At 38.3% G+C, this 21,639-nt stretch overlaps 1 protein-coding gene and 1 long non-coding RNA gene across 2 annotated transcripts; one reads left to right on the top strand and one right to left on the bottom strand.

Moving 5' to 3' along the window:
• Positions 1 to 8,468: 8,468 nt before the first annotated feature.
• Positions 8,469 to 11,444, top strand: LOC115992222. The gene is made up of 3 exons (XR_004092444.1): positions 8,469 to 8,927; positions 9,946 to 10,034; positions 11,251 to 11,444. It is a non-coding gene; the product is annotated as an uncharacterized LOC115992222 (long non-coding RNA).
• Positions 11,445 to 18,388: 6,944 nt separating this feature from the next.
• Positions 18,389 to 19,610, bottom strand: LOC115992212 (protein RADIALIS-like 3). The gene is made up of 2 exons (XM_031116309.1): positions 19,155 to 19,610; positions 18,389 to 18,464 (listed from the first exon to the last, which is right to left on the bottom strand). Exon 1 carries the CDS (start codon positions 19,425 to 19,427, stop codon positions 19,173 to 19,175), a length of 255 nt encoding a protein of 84 aa, XP_030972169.1. The 5' UTR covers positions 19,428 to 19,610; the 3' UTR covers positions 18,389 to 18,464; positions 19,155 to 19,172.
• Positions 19,611 to 21,639: the final 2,029 nt, after the last annotated feature.

Raw genomic sequence — 21,639 nt, 5'->3', positions numbered from 1 at the left:
GACGCTTTCCAAGGCTACCATCAGATATCCCTGGCTGCCGAAGACCAAGAAAAAACCGCTTTTGTCACCCCAGTTGGCAACTATCATTATAAGGTGATGCCCTTTGGCCTGAAGAATGCCGGGTCGACCTATCAGAGGATGATGACTAGGATGTTTGAACAGCAGATGGGTAAAACCGTTGAAGTGTATATAGATGACATGGTAGTAAAGAGCAAATTGGTGGCCGACCACATTAGAGACCTTGGCGAAGTGTTTCAAATTCTGAGAAAGTACAAGCTACTACTGAACGCATCCAAATGTTCATTTAGGGTGGGGTCAGGAAAGTTCTTGGGCTATATGGTGAACCACCGAGGAATAGAAGTTAACCCTGACCAAATAAGAGCTATTCATAGCTTGCAGCCTCCTCGGAATCCCAAAGAGGTCCAGAAGCTTACCGGCATGATAGCTGCTTTAATCCATTTCATCTCCCGTTCAGCGGACAGATGCAGGCCTTTTTTCCTCCTATTGCACAAGTGGAAGGGCTTCGAGTGGACTGAAGAGTGCGCTTTAGCTTTCCAACAGCTCAAGGAATACCTCGCTTGACCATCAATCATGTCCAGTCCCGATGTCGATGAGGTGTTGTTCGCATACATCGCAGTAGCCTCTCATGCGGTGAGCTTAGTGCTAATCCGAGAAGACAACGGCACGCAACGGCCCATGTATTACGTAAGCAAATCGCTGCAGGAGGCAGAGACTCGGTATCTGCCCCTCGAAAAAGCTATATTGGCCGTCGTACAAGCCACGCGGAAGCTCCCCCACTATTTTCAGGCACATAGAGTAGTTGTGCTAACTCAACTTCCACTGAAATCAATCCTCCGCAGCGCCGACTACACAGGTAGAATAGCTAAGTGGGGAACAATCCTGGGTGCCTTCGACATTAGATACATGCCTCGCACCGCCATAAAAGGTCAGGTCCTCGCCGATCTAGTAGTTGAATTTGCAGAGCCCACCCTAGAAGGGATGGAAATGTCGGGGTCACCAAGTGCTGATGGGAAACTGGTCAGCACGATCTCTTAGCATGAGCATAATAGGTGGAGAGCACACATCGATGGTGCAGCAAACCAAAGGGGCTCAAGGGTGGGGCTCGTTCTAGTCTCTCCCGAAGGGATAACCATATAAAAGTCGTTGAGGCTCAGATTCTCGGCCACGAATAACGAAGCCAAGTATGAGGCACTGTTGGAGGGGATGTCGATGATCCGGAAATTGGTTGGAAAATGCGCAAGCATATTCTCGGATTCGAGACTCATTGTGGGACAAGTAAATGGGGAATTGGAGGCGAAGGATGAAAGAATGCAAGGGTACCTTGCTCGGGCTAAACACCTGCAGACCCATTTTGATGACTTCCGTTTAACGCATATACCCAGAAGTGGGAACACTCATGCTGATTCTCTCGCAACACTGGCCACCTTCTCGGCTCAGCCCCTTCCGCGGGTTATTTTAGTTGAAGATCTCTGCCACCCAACAACAGAAGAGGCCAACGGTATTCGGGTACACAGCGTCGGGGCAGGACCTAGCTGGATGAACCCTCTGGTGCTGTTCTTAAAGCACAACACCTTACCGGACGATAAGGTTGAGGCTGACAAAATCAGGAGGAAAGCTTCTCGATTCTGGCTGTTCGAGGACTCCAAAATTTACAGACGCTCGTTCTCAGGGCCATACTTGCTGTGTGTGCACGCAGGGGCTACAGAATTCATCTTGGAGGAGTTACATGAAGGGATTTGTGGAAGCCATACGGGGGGCAGGTCCCTCTCCCACAGGGCCATGACGCTGGGTTACTGGTGGCCGAGCATGCATAAAGAGGCTCTGGAATATGTGAAGAAGTGCGACCAATGCCAAAGGTTCGCCCCAAACATACATCAGTCGGGCGGAGAACTTAACTCGTTGTCCAACCCTTGGCCATTCGCACAATGGGGCCTAGACATACTAAGGCCATTCCCCAAAGCGGCTGGGAACAAGAAATTTCTTCTCGTCGGCACCGATTACTTCACAAAGTGGGTCGAAGCTGAGGCGCTGGCAAACATCAGGGACGTCAATGTCAAGAAATTTGTCTGGAAAAATATTATCACTAGGTTCGGGACCCCGCACACCCTGATCTCGGACAACGGCCTCCAATTTGACAGCAAAGCCTTTAGGGAATACTGCAATGAGTTGGGAATTATCAACCGATACTCCACACCGGCCTACACATAGGGTAATGGACAGGCGGAAGCCAACAACAAAACCATAGTGAATGGACTGAAGAAGAGGTTGGATGACGTGAAAGGGAGGTGGGTTGAAGAGTTAGCCCACATCTTGTTGACATAACGCACCACGCCTCGCAGGTCCACGGGAGAAACCCCCTTTTCATTGACCTACGGAGCCGAGGCTATCATCCCATTGGAGATAAACTTCCCAACACAGAGGACTACTGCCTTCAACCCCATTGCTAATAACAGCCTTCTGGAAAAAAGCCCGGATCTCCTCAAAGAAAAAAGGGAATGTGCGATGGTTCACCTAGCCTATTATCAGCAAAAGCTCAAAGAGGGCTACGATGCCAAGGTGAAGTCAAGGCCCTTGACGCCCGGGGATCTTGTGTTGAGGAAAGTCCTAGGCACCGCGAGGAACCCTGCATGGGGAAAGCTTGGACCAAACTGGGAGGGCCCATACTGTATCACTTCCGTAGCCGGCATTGGGGCATACTTTTTGGAAGACTTGGACGAACATGTAGTACCACGTCCATGGAATGTAAATAACCTGAAAAGGTACTGTTATTAATGAAAGACACCATACTTGACGTCGTGTTACTGTACATCTATTTGGGTTAAGTGTTAAATAGAACCCAAGTCCTGCATGGCTCATCGGACCACAGACTTGGGGGAAATTAACCACGAAGAGATTTTCAATAAGTGTTAAATAGAACCCAAGTCCTGCATGGCTCCTCGAACCACAGACTTGGGGGAAATTAACCACGAAGCGATTTTCAATAAGTGTTAAACAGAACCCAAGTCCTGCATGGCTCCTCGGACCACAAACTTGGGGGAAATTAACCTCGCAACAATTCTCAATAAGTGTTAAACAGAACCCAAGTCCTGCATGGCTCCTCGGACCACAAACTTGGGGGAAATTAACCATGAAGCGATTCTCAATAAGTGTTAAACAGAATCCAAGTCCTGCATGGCTCCTCGGACCACAGACTCGGGGGAAATTAACTACGAAGCGATTCTCAATAAGTGTTAAACAGAACCCAAGTCCTGCATGACTCCTCGGACCACAAACTTGGGAGAAATTAACCACGAAACGATTCTCAATAAGTGTTAAACAAAACCCAAGTCCTGCATGGCTTATCGGACCACAGACTTGGGGGAAATTAACCACGAAGCGATTCTCAATAAGTATTAAATAGAACCCAAGTCCTGCATGGCTCCTCGGACCACAGACTTGGGGGAAATTAACCACGAAGCGATTTTCAATAAGTGTTAAACAGAACCCAAGTCCTGCATGGCTTCTCGGACCACAGACTTGGGGGAACTTAACCACGAAGCGATTTTCAATAAGTGTTAAACAGAACCCAAGTCCTGCATGGCTCCTCGGACCACAGATTTGGGGGAAATTAATCTCGCTACAATTCTCAATAAGTGTTAAACAGAATCCAAGTCCTGCATGGCTCCTCGGACCACAAACTTGGGAGAAATTAACCACGAAGCAATTTTCAATAAGTGTTAAACAGAACCCAAGTCCTGCATGGCTCCTCGAACCATAAACTTGGGGGAAATTAACCACGAAGCGATTTTCAATAAGTGTTAAACAGAACCCAAGTCCTGCATGGCTCCTCGGACCACAGACTTGGGGGAAATTAACCATGAAGCGATTCTCAATAAGTGTTAAACAGAACCCAAGTCTTGCATGGCTTCTCGGACCACAAAATTGGGGGAAATTAACCACGAAGCGATTTTCAATAAGTGTTAAATAGAACCAAAGTCCTGCATGGCTCCTCGGACCACAAACTTGGGGGAAATTAATCTCGCAACAATTCTCACTAAGTGTTAAACAGAACCCAAGTCCTGCGTGGCTCCTCGGACCACAGAGTTAGGGGAAATTAACCTCGCAACAATTCTCACTAAGCGCTAAACAAAACCCAAGTCCTTCTTGGCTCCTCGGACCACGGACTTTGGAGAAATTAGCCTCGCAACAATTTGGTCTAGATTATTGACTATCATTCTTTACACATTCATTCACTCATGCTTGGTTTTCAGCGGTTAATGGCAGAATAGACATCCATTTACGATATAAAATAAAAAATAAAAAATAAAAAAAGACAGAAGAGAAAGTAAAACAACAAGAATAAAAAGAAATGGCGCCTTTCATTAAAATCCCCAAAAGTGATCCTTTTACAACCATTAAACAGAACAAAATATAAAAGGTCTTAACAAGTAAGATCCTATACTACTTTCCTAAATCTGATCCATGAGCAGGCCCGGGCTGGTCGTCTGCTGGCTGTGGCCCCGGAACAGTTTCTTTGGCCTGTGCAACAACCTCCCTAATTGAAAGATTGTCCTCGGGCACCTTGTCCTTCACGGCCGACTGCACATCCTCAGCTTCAGGCATAGCGGACTCCGAGGCTAAAGCCTTCGTTGGGAGAGGCTCTTCAATCGTGACCTCGTCAGGGATTTCACGAACATCCTCAGGAAAAAAGATGTTCTCAGTTTTCCTGAGATCGAAATTCGTTGGGACTGCCGCCCAGTCCAAGGCCACAACCCAAGACAGGGTGATGTATTCCCTGCATACAGTAGCCACCTCCTCGGCCAGCCTGACCTCAGTGTCCTTAACCCCGCGATCATAAGAGGCTGCCACTGCTTTCTCGGCCGCCTCCCTGGCCAGACGGGCCTCCCCCTTAACCTTCGCAAGCTCAGACTTGAGATCTGAAATCGCCTGCTTCTCTACCGCGAGATTTTCCTCGGATTGACGGAGCTGTAGGCTCAGATCCTCAGCCTGCTTAGTAGCGTTTTTAAGGCCGGCTTCCGCGCTTGCATGGTTCTTCTTTGCCTCCTTTACTTCATGGCTCAGACCATCATTTTCCTTCTTGAGGTCGCCTGTAATCCTCTCGGCGGCACAGCAGGACTGAGCCTCGTTGTGGAGGTCCTCACGTGCCTTCTTGGCCCATTCCTCAGCAACGAAGATTTGCTGAGTGACCTGCGCCGGAAAAGCAAAGGTTTAATTAAAGAGAATAATGCATAAATAGATATGTAACAAGAGAAAGAGGTAGGAGAAGTTCTCACTTACCATGGCCATGTCCCTCTTCAGTGACATGAAGAGCTCAGGCTGCCGAGTATCTCGTAGCCCATTCATGTCGCGAGGTAAAAGAAGAGGCTGCGGCAGGGCCTCAACCAAGAATGACGCCTCCCGACGTTGGGATTCCCAAAGGGTTGCATCCCAAGAAATTGGAGCGCCATCCAGTTTGAGCCGCGGTGACCATATTCGCTGCTCCCTCCAAATAGCCGCCTCGTCTCGGCTATCAATGGACTTGGTCCTCTTCTCTTTGGGCTCCTTGGTCTCTTTGCCCTTCTTCTAGGGTTTGGCTTTTTCTTGGCCAACCTCACCCTCCTCCAACTCCCCCACAGGCCTTTTCCACCTTAAATTGGGCATAGGCTGCAGTGCCGCATCTGATGTGGGAGGAGGAGGAGGAGGAGCCTTGGAGGTCGGCTGCTCCTTTGGGGCATCCTTGGAGGACTGCCCTTTGTTCCTATTGGCAAGAAGGCCCCTGAGGCCAGACCTTTGTCTCAGGTCCATTCCTTCTTCTTCAAGCTCTTGGCTGGTACCAACTTGTGCGGTTACTAAACCCAGGTCAAGGGCTGCCGAGGCACGGTCTAGATCTGAATCAGAATCCAAGAGCTCTACTATCCTGACCGACACCTCTCCCTCCTCGGCGAAGTGAAACTGGTCTATCTGATCCTCCAAAGACGAGTGCGAGGAACGGGCTTCTTCCGCTGGGATAACTACTGCGGGAAAGGCACGCTGAGCAGGCAGTTGGACGGGGGGTAAATCTCTCGAAGCAAGAAAGCCTGGTACAGAAACGTCTATCTATGCCAATCGTGGACTACCTGCCCTAATTGCTTGGCCGGGCTCCACTAGAGCACGAGTAAGGGGCACGTAGTCCAAAATCAGAGGCGCAGCTCGCAATTGCCCATCTGTACTCACGTAAATCTCAGACCTTAGAAAGAAATTGAGTGCCTGGACGTTGACCAAACTAAGCCAAGGAGTCGTATGCTTCTTTTCTGCAAGATCCGAAGAGAGGGATATGTTAGTCCGAGGAGGCAAACAAGTAAAGTCAGAATCGAAATAATAAAAGAAAAAGGGGAAAAGATCAAAACTAAGATCCTTTCCAAGGGATCTAACTCTATGGTGCCCCACCTGGTTCTCCTGCCTTGACTGGGAAGTGAAGACCGTCGTGCCACCGTCCAGAGACAATCAAAAGGTCGTCCTTCAAGCCTTTGTTGGACTTGGGAAGGCAGGATATCAACCTCACCTCATCGGACCTGGACTTCAAGTAATATGAGTTGCCGAGGCTGTGCAGTTCATATAAATGAACCACGTCATGCCATGTAAGGCCGAGGTTCATCTGATTGTTCAGGACCACTATGCACCCCAGGATCCGGAACATATTCGCGACGTATTAGTGAGGGGCCAACTTATGACCACGCAAATAATCCCTAGTTATCCTCCCCATAGGGATGGTCATTCCTCCTTCCACAAAGGCTATCACTAGAATGGCGACCTCCCCCGTTTTCCTCTTGATTATGACCTCCTCCAGAGGACAATACTCTAGACCTACCTCTGGCGGAATACGGTATTTGGCCTTGAAGCCCTCCATACCGGCTAGGGAATTTACCAATTTGTCAAGTTTACCCATCCCCCTAATCCTAGGTGACGCGAAGACGATTTATTTAAGGAGTAATGCCGGAAAAAGGCAATGGAGAAGGAACGTACACTTACGGGTGAGGAATTTGCAAGAAATCTTCAAGGGGACGACTGCGAGGGCTTGAACGCTTTAAAAGGGAGAGTGCGAGAGTGCTCTGAGTGCTTGAGTGCTTGTCCAAAAATGAGAAGGGAATGCCTTTTGAAAATCTTATGTATCCAGGAGAAGCCGGACAGACATACTCCCGCCTAGGGAAACGGAAATTATCCCAACCGTTGATCTAGCGTCCAACCGTCGGATCAAAATATATAAAACCGCTAAAAGCAATAATTAGCGCCGCATGGGTCATCAACCACCCCCGTCATAAATGAGGCACGTGAGAAGCATACTTCCGCGCAAGTGAAGCAGGGACCCACAGTAGATAATCCTATGAATGTCAAATCCCGCCCTTCCTCCTCGGACCAAAAAGAAGGAGCCGGAATTTTGAGGGGCTATTGTAGGGGTGAAATTCCCAAAACTAACAGTAGGCCTGGGGACCCACACGAAGCCTAACCATGACCCAATGGGGAATAGGGGCCCAAATGACTTCTGGCCCAACCCTGTTGAGCCTGGTTCGTTTTAGAAGACGTCCGAGGAGGAATGCCTCCTCGGACACGCAAATATGGGCCCAGTGAGCGTCCCCTCCACAGTGAAGAACCCATCCAGGCGAACGTGGGTAGGAGGGTGAGCCTCACGCAGCAGGAAAAAGGAAAATGTAAGACATCAGGGAGAAGTCACAACTGCCGCATTAAATGCAAAAAAGCTACATTTTCAGCCGCATTAATGTAGAGAAGATAGGCGAATAGTGTTACATTGGCCAGTGCAACTCACAGAAGGATAAGGGAGATGTCCGATGGGACAGGCACTCAAGTGAAGGTCCAGATCGCTAACAAGTGTAAGGTTCTTATCAATTCAAGGAGGCTATATAAGAAAAGGAGATCCCCATGAAGAGGGGATCGGGGAATTAAGAAAAAAGAGAGAGAGAAAGGTGAAAGAACTCTATAGTCTGTGAACAGAGCAAGAGTTTTGATGTATATAAATGACTTGACATGTGATTATACTATGTTTTGTGATTTTCTCAGCTTATCATCTTACTTTGTTGTAATACAAAGATTTTTACGGTTAAATTTTCGAGGACGAAATATTTTTTAAGGAGGGAAGGATGTAACACGCCGACCCAACTTTATAATTAAACCATGTGTTTAAGTGGTTAATTACTATTTTAAACCACTTTATTTTTATAATTAATAGAAGAGTATTTAATAAGCATATTATTTTATAATGCCATTGAATGAGAATTGTAAAGATTATACATAACTGAATTGCTATCGGTATTTTAAATATATACTAAGTATGTACAAAATTATATTGAGTGGTTTAAGTTATTAGATATATAATTGTTGGTGTTTAATTAAGTGTATAAAGATAAGGGTTTATATGCAAAGTTATTTTGTTATTTGGGCTTTTCTAGAATATAGAACTATGGGAGGGTGAAAGGTATAAATACTAAAAGTTGAAAAGGTAAGTTATCATTTCTTTCCTAGCAATACACGTGAATCACCCAAGATATTTTGCTGGACTTCTTGGCTGCACCAGAAATTCCCTTGGTCATTCTTGCTTTACTTCTTTGTTTTCTTCCTTCTTTGTTCTTATTGGTTGCACCTTTATCCCTTCTTTGACTTTCTCAAAGAAAGAAGACTCAAGAAGCTCCCCCTCTCTTTTCCCACGGGTCCAATTAAATCAGAAAATTCTCACTTCACTTTTCTCTCTTTTATCTTAAGGAAAGTGCTTGGAAGCTCTCTTGAGTCTTCCCTCAAGTCCACGGGTTCACACACCAAAAGAAAACTCAATTCTTCTTCATATTCTCTCTAAGGAACCAGAAAACTCTCTCAAGCTCTCTACCATTCTTTCATGAGTGGTTCTATGTCTATTTTTCCCCTCAAGAAACATAAACTTGGTAAGGGCTCTAACTACTCTCCACTTAGAATCCATGTTTTCCTTTAAATAATTTTAGAAATGGTATTTGTAAGTCTATATATATATATATATATATATATGCTGTTTTAAGAAGCTTTGAAGTTGTGTTGGGGATTTGTTGAAGGTAGGTTAGGGTTTTTACTAATTAATGATTTTATAGGCTGAATTATGATTCTGTTTTAGTGATTTGAAGGTTTGATGATATTATGGTTTATTTAATGTTTGATAACATATTTTAGTGTGTTAATTATAGGTATAAAATACCCAAATGAAATTAAGGCCTATTGCTATTTGTTGATGATTTTATAAGAATATGTACTGAAGCTGTCACTGTGACAGATTCTGTGTTTATGCATGTTAAATTATGTATTAAATTGTATATAGTGAATTTGGATGCTAGGGATAATTCATATGAAACCTAAGTCACTTGTGGTTGTTATTGAATTTGTCTCAAAGCATTTGGATTAATATAAAAATAATGGTTCAATTTATAAATTGCATGAAATTCTGACAGGATGGATTTGAGTATGCTGTCTTACGTGATTTTTAGTAAATCATGGGTTTATTCTTTGACTACGAAATTTTTATGGTTTATAATGAACATACAGGGGAGTAGTTATATAAAATTTCATGACAATTGGATGTGTTTGGACAGCCCTTTTGTATTTTACAAATAGGGCATATGCTGCTGGAATAGAACAGTGAACAGTAAGGGACATGCCTAACTTTGTGGATTTAATTCTCAAGTTAGGGTGAACGTTTTGAGCTATAATTTAATATGCTCATCCTTTGGTATGTTAGAATCATATATAAATTTTATGAATTGGTTTCTCTATGATTTAGTACATCATGTTGTTTGATGAATACATTTTGTGTTTGTGGGAACCTCTTTGAGGTGGGATTAGGACTTCCTTGATTCTAAGAGATAGGCTTTGAGATGAATGTGAAGTTTATGATAAGGAATTATGGATAGTAATAAGTTTTGAATTATGGCTTAGGTGTGACCAGTATCCAAGTCTAAGCTCCTTTGACTTTAGGCTCTCGGTTCCTCTGCTCTCAGGTAAGGGATAAGTTATATGAGCATTTGGTAAGTCATGAGGTTATTTTAAAGTATATTATGTATTAAAATATTTTTGATTAGAGATATGGCATGTAATCATTATTCTGACAAAGATATGTTCGTGAGCCTTCGAAAAACTTATGTATATGATTTTAGCATATTGATGCTATTATTGATTCCACGAACATGATGTTTAATGAAAATAATGGAAATGCTATTATTATGAAATGTTATGTAAAATAAGAAATCTCAGTATGATGTAAAGAATGAAATGTTTTCGGATTATGTCCTCTGATAATTTGAACTCAGCTAGTAGGGGTTAATTATTGGCTTTCCATGGAAATATGTTATCTGTTTGGCCATTTAAAGTAGAGGAAATGGGGCTGCCCGTAACTCTAGGCCATTTAAAGTAGAGGAAATGGGGTTGCCCGTAACTCTAATTTGATTAAGGCCTTCTCCCCAATGTGTACGGACGGCGGGGAGGAACAAAACCTGGAGGGGATGTGCCATCAGACCTCCCAAAGGGGACAATATCATACACACGGGGGCACCCAAATGTGATGAGGCCTTCTCTGTACAGCTTATCAGACATGGACTAACCAATATGATATAAACAGCTATGTTATGTTTTTAATCATGAAAGAATTATTTTGTTTAAATGCATTATGAAAAGTTAAAAGCTCTCATGAAAATAAGAAGTTTCTAATGAAAAGAAAGCTGTTCATTAAAGATTAAAGTTTCTGAAGTTCTGTTGTGGTATAAAGATAAAGTTTCTGGTGAAAGTACAAGTTTATGTTTAAAGGTTATCAGATATCTGTTTTTATGAAATGTTAAGTTTTATGATCATGAAAGTTATAGTATTCTATGAGAAGAAGTTTATAACGAAAAGTTTTCTTATTAGTCAAGATGTTTCTAGTTTAATACAAAGTTGCCGATTATCTGATTTGAGTTAAAATAATTATTTTGTAACGAGAATATATATATGGCGACTTTGTAAGAAATGAAAGAAGTTTCATCCGAAAGGTTTAGGTAATATTAAACCGATAAGAAAAATGAGAAAAATTATTTTCTATGATGAGCATATAAGCTGTTATTATGAATAGTATAAAATACTATGCATGAAAAGATGTTCTCCTGTTCGAATATTCATAGAATGAAATGATTTTGTTACATGCATCCTTATTAAATTCTCATATATCTTACCTTTACTGAACTGTGTAGCTCACCTCTTCCACTCTTTCAGTTAGCAGGTTTTATTTTGGAGCAGAGGGAGCCTTAGTTGAGTTTTGGAAGGAGCTGGTTTAGTTTTATATGTATAAATCCTAGATTAGCAATTTTATGTTTAGCTTTGTAGTATCGTGTATTTTAGGATCTAAAGAAAGTTGTGTATCTTAAAGTATTAAGAGATGTATTATGTGAAAGTGTGGAACTTAAATGATTGGTGGATTATGTTATTCTTTGGAGTACAATGTAGATGCTCTGAATGTCAAGTGAAAGGTTATATAATTTAAGTAAGGAAACAAAAATGAAAAGAATGAGGAAAGCTTTTGTAAAAGTTTTCAAAAAGTTAAGTTGATTCTTGTTAATATCAGGTTTAGACTTGATATTAGCATGCCGGTTATGGTCACAAATCCGGGTACTGGGTTTGGGGCGTGACAAACACAAATTACATACTAGTTTTATATAAAGACGCATTCATGGCCCTTATTTGTTTTACTTTTTTTTTTTATTTAGCATATGAGTCACTATCTTGACAGAACCTTTTTCACTTTTTCATTATTTTACGTAGGAATATTAATGATACATATGCACAATTGCCGACTACATTATATATGGAACAAGAGATTAAGCTTTTCATGTCCTCTCACTTTCCCTAATCTCCATCACTTCCTACTAATGATGCCTAACAAAAACAGAATGTTTAAAAAAAAGCTATATGCTTATTCTAGAAGAATAAAAAGGTTATTCTATTTATAGACACTACTTTCTTTTTACAAGATGATAAGCTTTTCTAGTAAGTTTAAGTTTCTTAGATTTTGTAAGCAACCCTTTTTTTTTCTATTTGATACATGAAGATTGTAAGGAAAAAAAAAAAAACCATTTCCCTTTCCTATATTTTGTCATATCAGTCTTTCAACCCTAATTAAAACTAGGACTCCTAAACGCAGTCCCACATTTGGTTTTGTCAACATGAGCAATAACGAACAATGCTTGTCACTTGCTGGTTCAGAATTGTGTGCTTAACATGCACGCGGGTTGGTCTCCTTGTATTCTTAGATTTGATTTCTAGTAGTTTTGGGGTGAGCGTAATAATATTCCTTCATATTGTGCTTGGTTACGGAGTATCTCAATCGAGAAAATGACAAAATTTATTGGGTGAGGGTGAGAGTGAGACTAAATATCTGTTGGGAAGAAAAAGCTAAATCTAAGAAAGCATCACATTTAGGAGCTTTGGCGGTGTGATACCATGGCTTTTAGGGTGCAAGTTGGTATAGGGTAGCCCCAACCTATGGGACCTATATTAGCGAAAATCTTGCTAGTAGACATCAGTCTGGTCTATTCAATACTCCAAGAACCTGTAAGGCCAATTCTTGATATTGGGAGAAGTAGGAGTAGTGTGGCTGAAACAGGAAACTCCTCATTGTATATGATTCCTTATGATCTTGATGCTGTAGTGATAAAATTTGATTGAGAACTTAATTAAAAATTATTTAGAAATTAAAAATATTGATGCACCAAAACTCTCTAGATACTATAATTATATAAACAAGTTAAATACAAACTATTTGCAAAAAAAAAAAGGTCTTTTAGAATCTAAACTCTCTCTTTATCCAAAAAAAAATCATAATTTTATGCATCTCTCTTGTGATATTAACTGCATAATATATACCTGTTGATACTCTTTCCATTTAGAGTCTGTTTGGATACCGCTTATTGCTGAAAACTGAAAATACTATAACAAAATAATTTTTAAATATGTGAATAGTCCCGTAGAATCCAGTTTTGAAGTTGATTTTGCCAAATTTCGTATTTGCGGATCCTGTGAATAGTGTACAAGACCCATTGTTTAAAACGCAAACGCAAACGTGGTTGGATTTCAGCTGTATCCAAACTCACACTTACTCTCTCATCAAAAGTTATAGAGTGACACACTCCACAGATTTTCATATCATATTGCCAACTTCCTTAGAAGTTGGAATTTGATTAGCAAATCAATGAATCATACCTCTAATTAGACCTCGGTTATTCTTGATTCAATAAGTCTTTTAGATACCAAAAAAAATTCACAATTTTTTTTTCATAATTGATAAGGTGGTATATGGTGATTGGTGTTTATTAAATGGGATATCGATAACAAATTTAATATGAAAATAGTCTTGCTCCAATTACGACTTGTTTTATCAATCATTTTGAAAAAGATTGTGAAAAAGCTGTATCCCTATCAGATTGCTGCATTGATCTCTACAAAAAATTGGAGGCAAAAGTGGCCCCCGGGCTTTCAAGTTGCATGAGTCATGGTCATAGGATTCTGGCCACATGCTAATGGGGCTAGCACTGATCATTAGTTGAAAACTACTTGAGCAATTTTTCCAGGAATCTGTACGATTAAAAAGAAGAAAAAATTTTAAAAATAAAATAAAAAGTGATGCTTTGAGATACACCCCTACCGATATTTCGAATCCTTATCATCCAGTCTATCTCCAAGGCTCCAATAGAAAGTAATATGTGTGGAATTCTCCTCCTTCTCAAAAACACTAGTGGTCCTTCCTCACTAGTGGGAGAAATCGATCTACCTTGGACTCTTGATGGTCCAATAGTGTCTCATCTTAGAAATTTGTTTTGCTTAGATTCAAAAGGTTGATGTAAAAGTAAAAGGTATTAGGAAAATGCTAAAACCGTAAATTATTTTATAAATTGCTGATATAATTAGTGATTATTTATAAGTAAAGATGTGATATTAGTGATGGGCTCAAATGAGAATCAGTAAGAATTTGTCACCTCAATAGTTTGTAAAAATGTTGTAAAATAATCTGTGTCTGCTCAGAGTATTAAGCATGTTTATCGGATTGTTGATCCTTTTTTTACCATTTGTAGACAAGGGAATCTGAAATCCCTAACTTAATGGTGAGGGGAAAAAGTCCACCACTAAGACTTGGCCGGCAGGTCCTACATTTTTGCCGCAAAGTAATAAAGGGTATCTTTTTATAGATGGAATCTTTGAACAAAGGGGTATGGAGAATAGAAGTTCTAATGGAATACTTAGTTGTAGGAAGGATCAAGGAACTTCACAATATTATGGGGAATATGCATTAGAAAATACCACTTTAGTCATGTTCAAAAAAAAAAAAAAATACCACTTTAGTGAATGAAAATTGAACACCTCCTTAAAAGAATCTGTTTGCATTTGTAGTTGTATGCACAATCATTAAGATATGAAAAAATCTAAGATGGACCCAATGTTCTAATTTTTGGATTAATTTGTTGCTTATACCCAAAAATTGCTAATTTAGTAGATAGCACAATCACAATAATAATTACCACAATTCAAAGAGATTAATAAAATAGTGACAAAACGGAAACTTTTAAAGAACTCTTCAAAAGAAAAATCATTTTATAAGAAACTAGTACAATAGTTTAGACTAACAAAAATTTTGTAAAATAAATTCTTTATGCAACCCCAATAAACAATTTGGTCTACTCCCACCGCAGTGACCCCAAAACTCTAGAATCTTTCTATAAAATTTCTTCTACCAACAAACTCGTTTGTAACGACTAGAACTTTGGTACTCTAAAGAACTCTTTGGAGAGAAACAACAGTAAACTCATTGTCAAGGAACAAACTCTATGAAAATCAATTTATAAATTGATCAAGCTTGTAAAAGCATAGGGAAAGATTTTCACCTCCACACTTGCAAAATTTCAAAAATATAAAAAATTAATAGCTATGTCATCAATCAAATCTTTAAATTTCGAGTTTTTGTAATCTAAAATTATACATAAAAATAAATTTATGGATTAAAAGTAAATAACATACAATTGACATGAAATTTGACATTCATTTTAAGAACATAAAAAACATGCAATTCAACAATTATATTTTCAAAATATGTGGTCATGTCAATTTATTTAATGAGTTATAACCTTAGGGTACAATTAAGTTTGTAGCCAAATTTTGTCCTTAAATTTCAGTTCCCTTAACAATATATTAGGTCCTTACACACAAAAAAGAAAAATCCCAAGAAAATTTTTATCTAACTAAAATTTTGATAGAGATGTAACTTGCAACATTAGTAATGAGACTAATATGCAAAAATTGCAAAATTAAAAAAAAAAATTATATATATTGTAGAAAGAAATTGTAAGATTTTATATCTTTGTGTGTGTGCGATTTTTTTTATCAACATATGAAGTTCTCTTTTAATTAAATTTTGTGTAATATAAGTTTCTTAACGATTACTCGAAAAATATTCTTGCCACCGTCAACAATTAATTGCGAAAAACTTTATGTCTCTAGACTTATTGTTTTGATTCAAGTTGAACTCGACACCATATCATTAAGGATAGCAAAAAATGATTCCACCTTTTGTCTTGTCGCGACATGTTTCCCCTCCCTTGTAAAAAAGGAACAAAACTGAAAACAAAAGTAATCCGATACCATTGTCATCTCCAAAAGGCACGGTTGGGCCTGTAATTTGCCCTAGCAATGTAGTCCAGGCCTAGCCATAAGTAAAACTCTTAGGCACTTATGCAACCCATTAAAATATTTTGTTTCCATACACGTGTCATTTTCTTTTTTTTCTTTTTCTTTTTAAAATAAGGCTTATAAATGTATTTATGAAATAATTTGAGGTTGTTTAGTACGTATATTTAAACAACAGGTTTTAATTTTTTTAGAAATATATGTGGGTGAAAAAATATATAAAAATACCTGTAAATATGTAATGTTATTTAAAAACTGAAAACATGTGTTTAAGTTTATGTACTAAACAGACCCTTTATTTTTCAAACTTTGAAATAGAGTCATTTTTCTATTATATATATATAACCAGTCATTTGAAGAAAAAAAAAATAAAACCTAGGGTAAAGTGAAATGTTAAAAATATACATTTTTAAACCACCCAAACAAACAGCAATTTTGTTGTGGGAGTTGTCAAATTTCCAAAAGATGATTGAAATAGAGATAAAACTTTTTCTTCACGAATGGAAAAATAAAAACAAAACAAAAACGGTACACAGATTTAACTTAAAAAATACATCAAGGAGTAACGGTTTATAGATTTTTCAATTGTATAATATTGATAATTAATTTAATGATACTTGTAAGACATTATTATAATTGTTAATTTAAATTATCTTAAAGTTTTATTTATATTCATGAGAGTTTTTTTTTTTTTTCTTTTTTCTTTTTTACGTAAGATTAGAAATATATACTTATTTAACATAAAGTTAATTGGATACATAAAAAAGCGCAGCCTACATAGGCACACAAATCTTCCGACCATACAAAACAATCAGAAGCACATTCAGCATGTGCCACTGAAATACAAGAAACTTCATTAAGCTTTAAGCCTAAAGAAATCTAACTCCCATATACGCAACCCAGATAACAAAGATTTTACAACATGTATCAAATGGCCATAATAGAGAAACCATGGGTTACAACTTGGTTGCCATTTGTTTCCAAAACCTCATCAGAGATGCCAACATAAATTGCATACTGGACAATTGAATGTGCTGCCCATCAAAGAGGTATCTACTCCTACCCTATCAACCACAAATACATAAGCATACGAGAGACTATCAGAACCTAGATTGAACTTTCTGAAAATTATTTCTGTGAAGCATTGTTGCAGTGAATATTTACTGCAACAAGACATTAGGATCTTTTTCTCTCTACAATGAGAGAAGAGCACGAAGCCAAAGAGGAATTTCATGCAATAAATCTCTTAACCAGTTTGCTTCCTCACTTGCCGAAGCCAAAGCTATCAGCTCAGCCTCCATATTAGAGTTAGAGATAATGGGTTTTTTTTTTTTTTAATTTCCAACATATTGCACCATCACCCAAAGTAAAAATATAACTAGTGGTAGACAAAGAATCACCTGACAAAGTATTCCAGTCAACATCACTAAAACCTTCAAGTACAACAAGATATTTTTTATAGAACAAACCATGTAATTTGGTACCGAATAGGTATTTCATAACTCACTCAATGGCTTGACAATGATCTCTACTAGGCTTGCTAGTAAACCTACTAAGTACCCCTATTGCATAGGCAATGTCAGGTCTAGTACAATCAATCACATATCACAAACTACCAATTATACTAGCATATTCCTTTTGATTAACATCATCATTGTCATTATTAATAGGAAACAAATGAACACTAGAATCAAAAGGAGTAACAACATGTTTGCAATCAGGATAGTTATATTTTTTTTCAAAATTTTCTCAATATAATGAGACTACTCAAGATAAATTCCATCACATGTTTTTGTAATTTGTTGTGTTACCATTAAACTCTATAAACTTCTTAGTAACTAGTCCGTCCAGGAATACAATAAAAATACATAATTTCTCAATATTCTCAAATTAATCCATTACCTCACATGTGGACCATATAAAAGAGTTAAAATTGCATATTGTGGTAATATCCATACGTGATATGGTAGACCGAATGTTGTAAACTTTCGTTGGGTTACTATTGAACTCTATGAAGTGCATTGCAAAATTTTGATTCTCCAAGAATATCTTGCGGCAAAATAAAATCTCAATTTAGTACCAAAGACGTGGTGTTTCTCTTGCCAGCCATGTGGCAGAATGGTTTTGAGTTGAAATGTTCTTGAGCCACCGAAATGCTATCCTTTTCCTTTATGGGCCAAGGACCTTTTTTTTCTTTTTTCTTTTTTTCTTTTTGGAAAGGAACTAAGGACTTTTCAAAGCCATATATTTCCCGCCTCTTGACTTCCCCATATAACTTTCAAAGCCATATATTTCCCGCCTCATGACTTCCCCATCTAACTCTTATATTCTCTCCCTCTCTTCAATGTTGTAAAGCTTTGAATCAATATCATTTCTGAGAATTCCAAATCTATGATAGTTCAAGATCGTTTCCAAAAGCCGAGGTCAGAAATGTTTAAAACTTAAGTGTTATACTAAAACAAAACACATACTAGTATTACATATATTTGATTACAGAGAAGTTTGGACAATAGTGACAAATTGAAGAAGGCAATAAACTCACATTCAATGAGTCTTCCTTGGAGACATCCTTATGCTTACGGTGATAAAGCTAGAACTAAAGGGACATGAAATAGAACATAGAACCACTTAGTTGTGATTCTTTAAACTAGGACACTTGCTAGCTACTACAACAAAGTCGAATCTTAGGTAGAGCAGACTGATAGATCCTTATTCTTGCTGATATGGCTATTACACTTCAATGGAGGTTTCTCATCCTGCAAATAAGAGGAGAATTCAACCACAAAAACATTAGGCTTTGGCTAAATAGAAAACTTATTCTATTTGTTTGATTTACATGTCACGTTTTTTGTGCCAACATGTGACACAATTTCATATATTAGTCATTGCATAATTATTAGTTAAACCCTCCTAAAAAAAATAAAAAAAAAAGTTACTGTTAGTTAAAAACCATAAACATCCAAGGCACATGGATCATTGTACTATATATTTAATATGAAATCATGGATTTAAGTATATGATCGAATATATGTAGATTTCATGTAAACGTGGACATGATATATTCCATTGAAGTCCTTTGGTTCAGGTTTTGTGGGCAAAAGAATAAACAATTGTGCATTCGAGAGCAATTAATGAAGTACTTTTGAAATATAGACGAAATAATACTCACTGTTTTTTAACTGAGTGTCAGAGAATCCAAATAAAAGTTGAAGAAGTAGACTTGGAAAAAAAAAGTCGAGCTACTCTTATTATTACTGATTGGGTTCAAATTAATGGAAGGAAAGTCTTCCTAGGTAGTGGTGAATGGTTGAGGATTTTAGATATAGAGTTTACATTGTTTGTCAAGCAAGCAGTATATATTGTATAAGCTTTCAAAATATATATATACAAATATGTAATTTGTGGTGCAGAAGATTTGTATTTTTGCATATATATATATATACTACCTCTTTTCCCCATCGGTGTTAATTTGCTTGGCTACTCCCACCAGTTGTCTTGTATTTGGGGAAGGGAACTCGGCCTGACTCAATATGCTTGACATCTTCCACAAGAAGTTCATAGTGCCTTTTCACTTCTTCTGGTGTTTTCCCACCAACAGCCTTAGCGACATTGTGCCAACGGTCAGGGGTGTCCTTATCATACACAGCAAGAGCCCTCTCAAAGGCCTTGTTCTCTTTTGCAGTCCATGAGTTAGAGGAGGACATTGAATTGGATGCCATTGCTTAGTTTAGGGTGTTAAAGTGGATGTTTATTGAGTATAAACTAAGGTCTTGAGGAGGTAATAAAAGAAGGGAAAATATTAGGAAATGTTTGAAACTTGAAAGGCCACAAAGATAGTGAGAGAGGTTTTTTGATGAGAGTCAAGAGGAGACTAGTCAAGGGTTGATATGTGCAAAGAGGTGGCACTGCCTTCTCTTTATAAGCAGGAATAGTGGGGTGAAGTGGAGTTGTGCCAGTTGGCCTACAATTTTGCAAAATTGTAGGTGGAATTTCAATGATTTGTCTCCTTAGGAACCACAAAATGAAGGACAAAGAAGGAGAACACTAATGTGGGAGAATATGTATCTCTAATAAGTAAAAGAAAAGGTAAAAGAACATTAAAATAAATTAATTAGTTCTTTTCTTTTTTTAATAAGAGAGATTATATCAGGTAAAAATTGTGTTTATAAGTTATAATCATTTGGATTATATACATAAAAACAAGGTAGAAGTTCTAAAACTAGAGAATCGCCCTTCCATGTTTTGTAAAGAAAATCTAAACCTAGCAAAATTCACTTGGGCAGGTTTGTTAATTGTGAAACAAGAAGACACAAACTAGGCTTTCTTCATTTGAAATGAATCAATATTACAAATTTAAATACATATCCAGTATCACGTCATATAAAGTTTTAGAAGACGTGACATTTTGTATACTATGAAATTCATAAAAGAAAATCTTTTAATCATACAATAAGATTGAGGATCCTCTTCCTTATGTTTCATGGTTTAAATTAAAATTACAAATCTAAACATGTATCCAATGAAAGCTGCCTATCTCCAAGAAAATTACGTAATTTTCACTTAGGGTGGTTCGTTGATTGCGAAACAAGAGGACACGAACAAATTTAATATTATTAAGTCATTAAATTTAGAGTTTAATGTGTGAGATTCTCTAGCAGTGGCCTAGTTTGGTTTGAACTTGTTGAAGTTTTTAATTCTAAGTAATAGTGAAAATAGAAAATCACCCCCCACACCCCCCCCCCTTTTTTTTTACACACAGATTTAAGATATTTTGGCCGTTTGTCTATGTCCACAGGTGCATTTGTAGTTTATACTGCCTAAGAAACCCTAAACTCAATGCGTTGATTTTCCTAACATAGTTGTATCATACTGTGGGATTTCACTCCTAAGCCCCCTACCTATTATTCACTTGAGGCACATAACATGCATGCATACATACATACATACATACATACATATATATATATATATATACATATATATATACATATATATTGATAAACAAAACTGAGAGAAAATCCAATTAGATTTTAAATTGAAATTCAATTAGAGTCTAATTTTGCGTCATGTGTCTTATCTAATCTAAGTTTTTAAATTTTTGTGCCAAATGAGTTAATCTATATATATATATATATATATATAATAATAATAATAATAATAATAATAATAGATAAAGCTAAGAGAAACTCAAATTAGAATTTCAAATTAGAGTTCCAATTTTGCGTCATATACTATCCTAAATTATATATTCTTAAAGGGTTTTATTTCTTAATTTTAAAATTGTGGGGCCAAAGAATTTGACAACCCTGACCCAGTTTATACTGAGCCCAAAACCCACGCCGAGGAGGGAGAAATGGCCGGGGACGAACAAAGAAAACCAAAATAGCCTAGAAACATTGTCGAGGACAATCCTGCTCTTGGCATCCCAAATCCCAGGAGGAAAGAGCAGCACGTTGGCAAAGGCAGCGTCCCAAAGCGCCCCCAAGAGAAGGACAAGTACAGTAGTACACCCATGGGTGTATGGTGTAGGAACAATTCAAGGAAAAACTGTCACCTCCGCATTGAATGCACCCAACTAACGTTCTGGCCGCATTGATGAGGAAGTGACCCCTGAACAGTACGGCATTGGTTGCCACAACTCACAGAGGGTTTGGGAAGGTGGCAGATGGGACGAGCACTCGAGTAATGACCTGCATGATCAACAGGTGGAGGGTCAAGATTGACTGTGTTAGGTTCTAAAGTTTAGGACTTTATGTATTTTAGAACTCTAATGTGTAATGTTGGCAAACCATGATCAAAACAATGTGTTTAGAAGTGTTTAAAGCTAGCTCAAAGTTGTATGTCAATGTAAAGTTTGAATCGAGTGGAAAGCAGAAAGCAGTATGGCTTTCGGCCTGGCTCGATCGATCGAAGCTTAGGCTTGACCGATCG

Source organism: Quercus lobata, chromosome 1 (assembly GCF_001633185.2).
Source record: "Quercus lobata isolate SW786 chromosome 1, ValleyOak3.0 Primary Assembly, whole genome shotgun sequence".
NCBI lineage: Eukaryota > Viridiplantae > Streptophyta > Magnoliopsida > Fagales > Fagaceae > Quercus > Quercus lobata.
The sequence above is the reverse complement of the archived record's forward strand: the minus strand, read 5'-3'. Positions and strand labels throughout refer to the sequence as shown.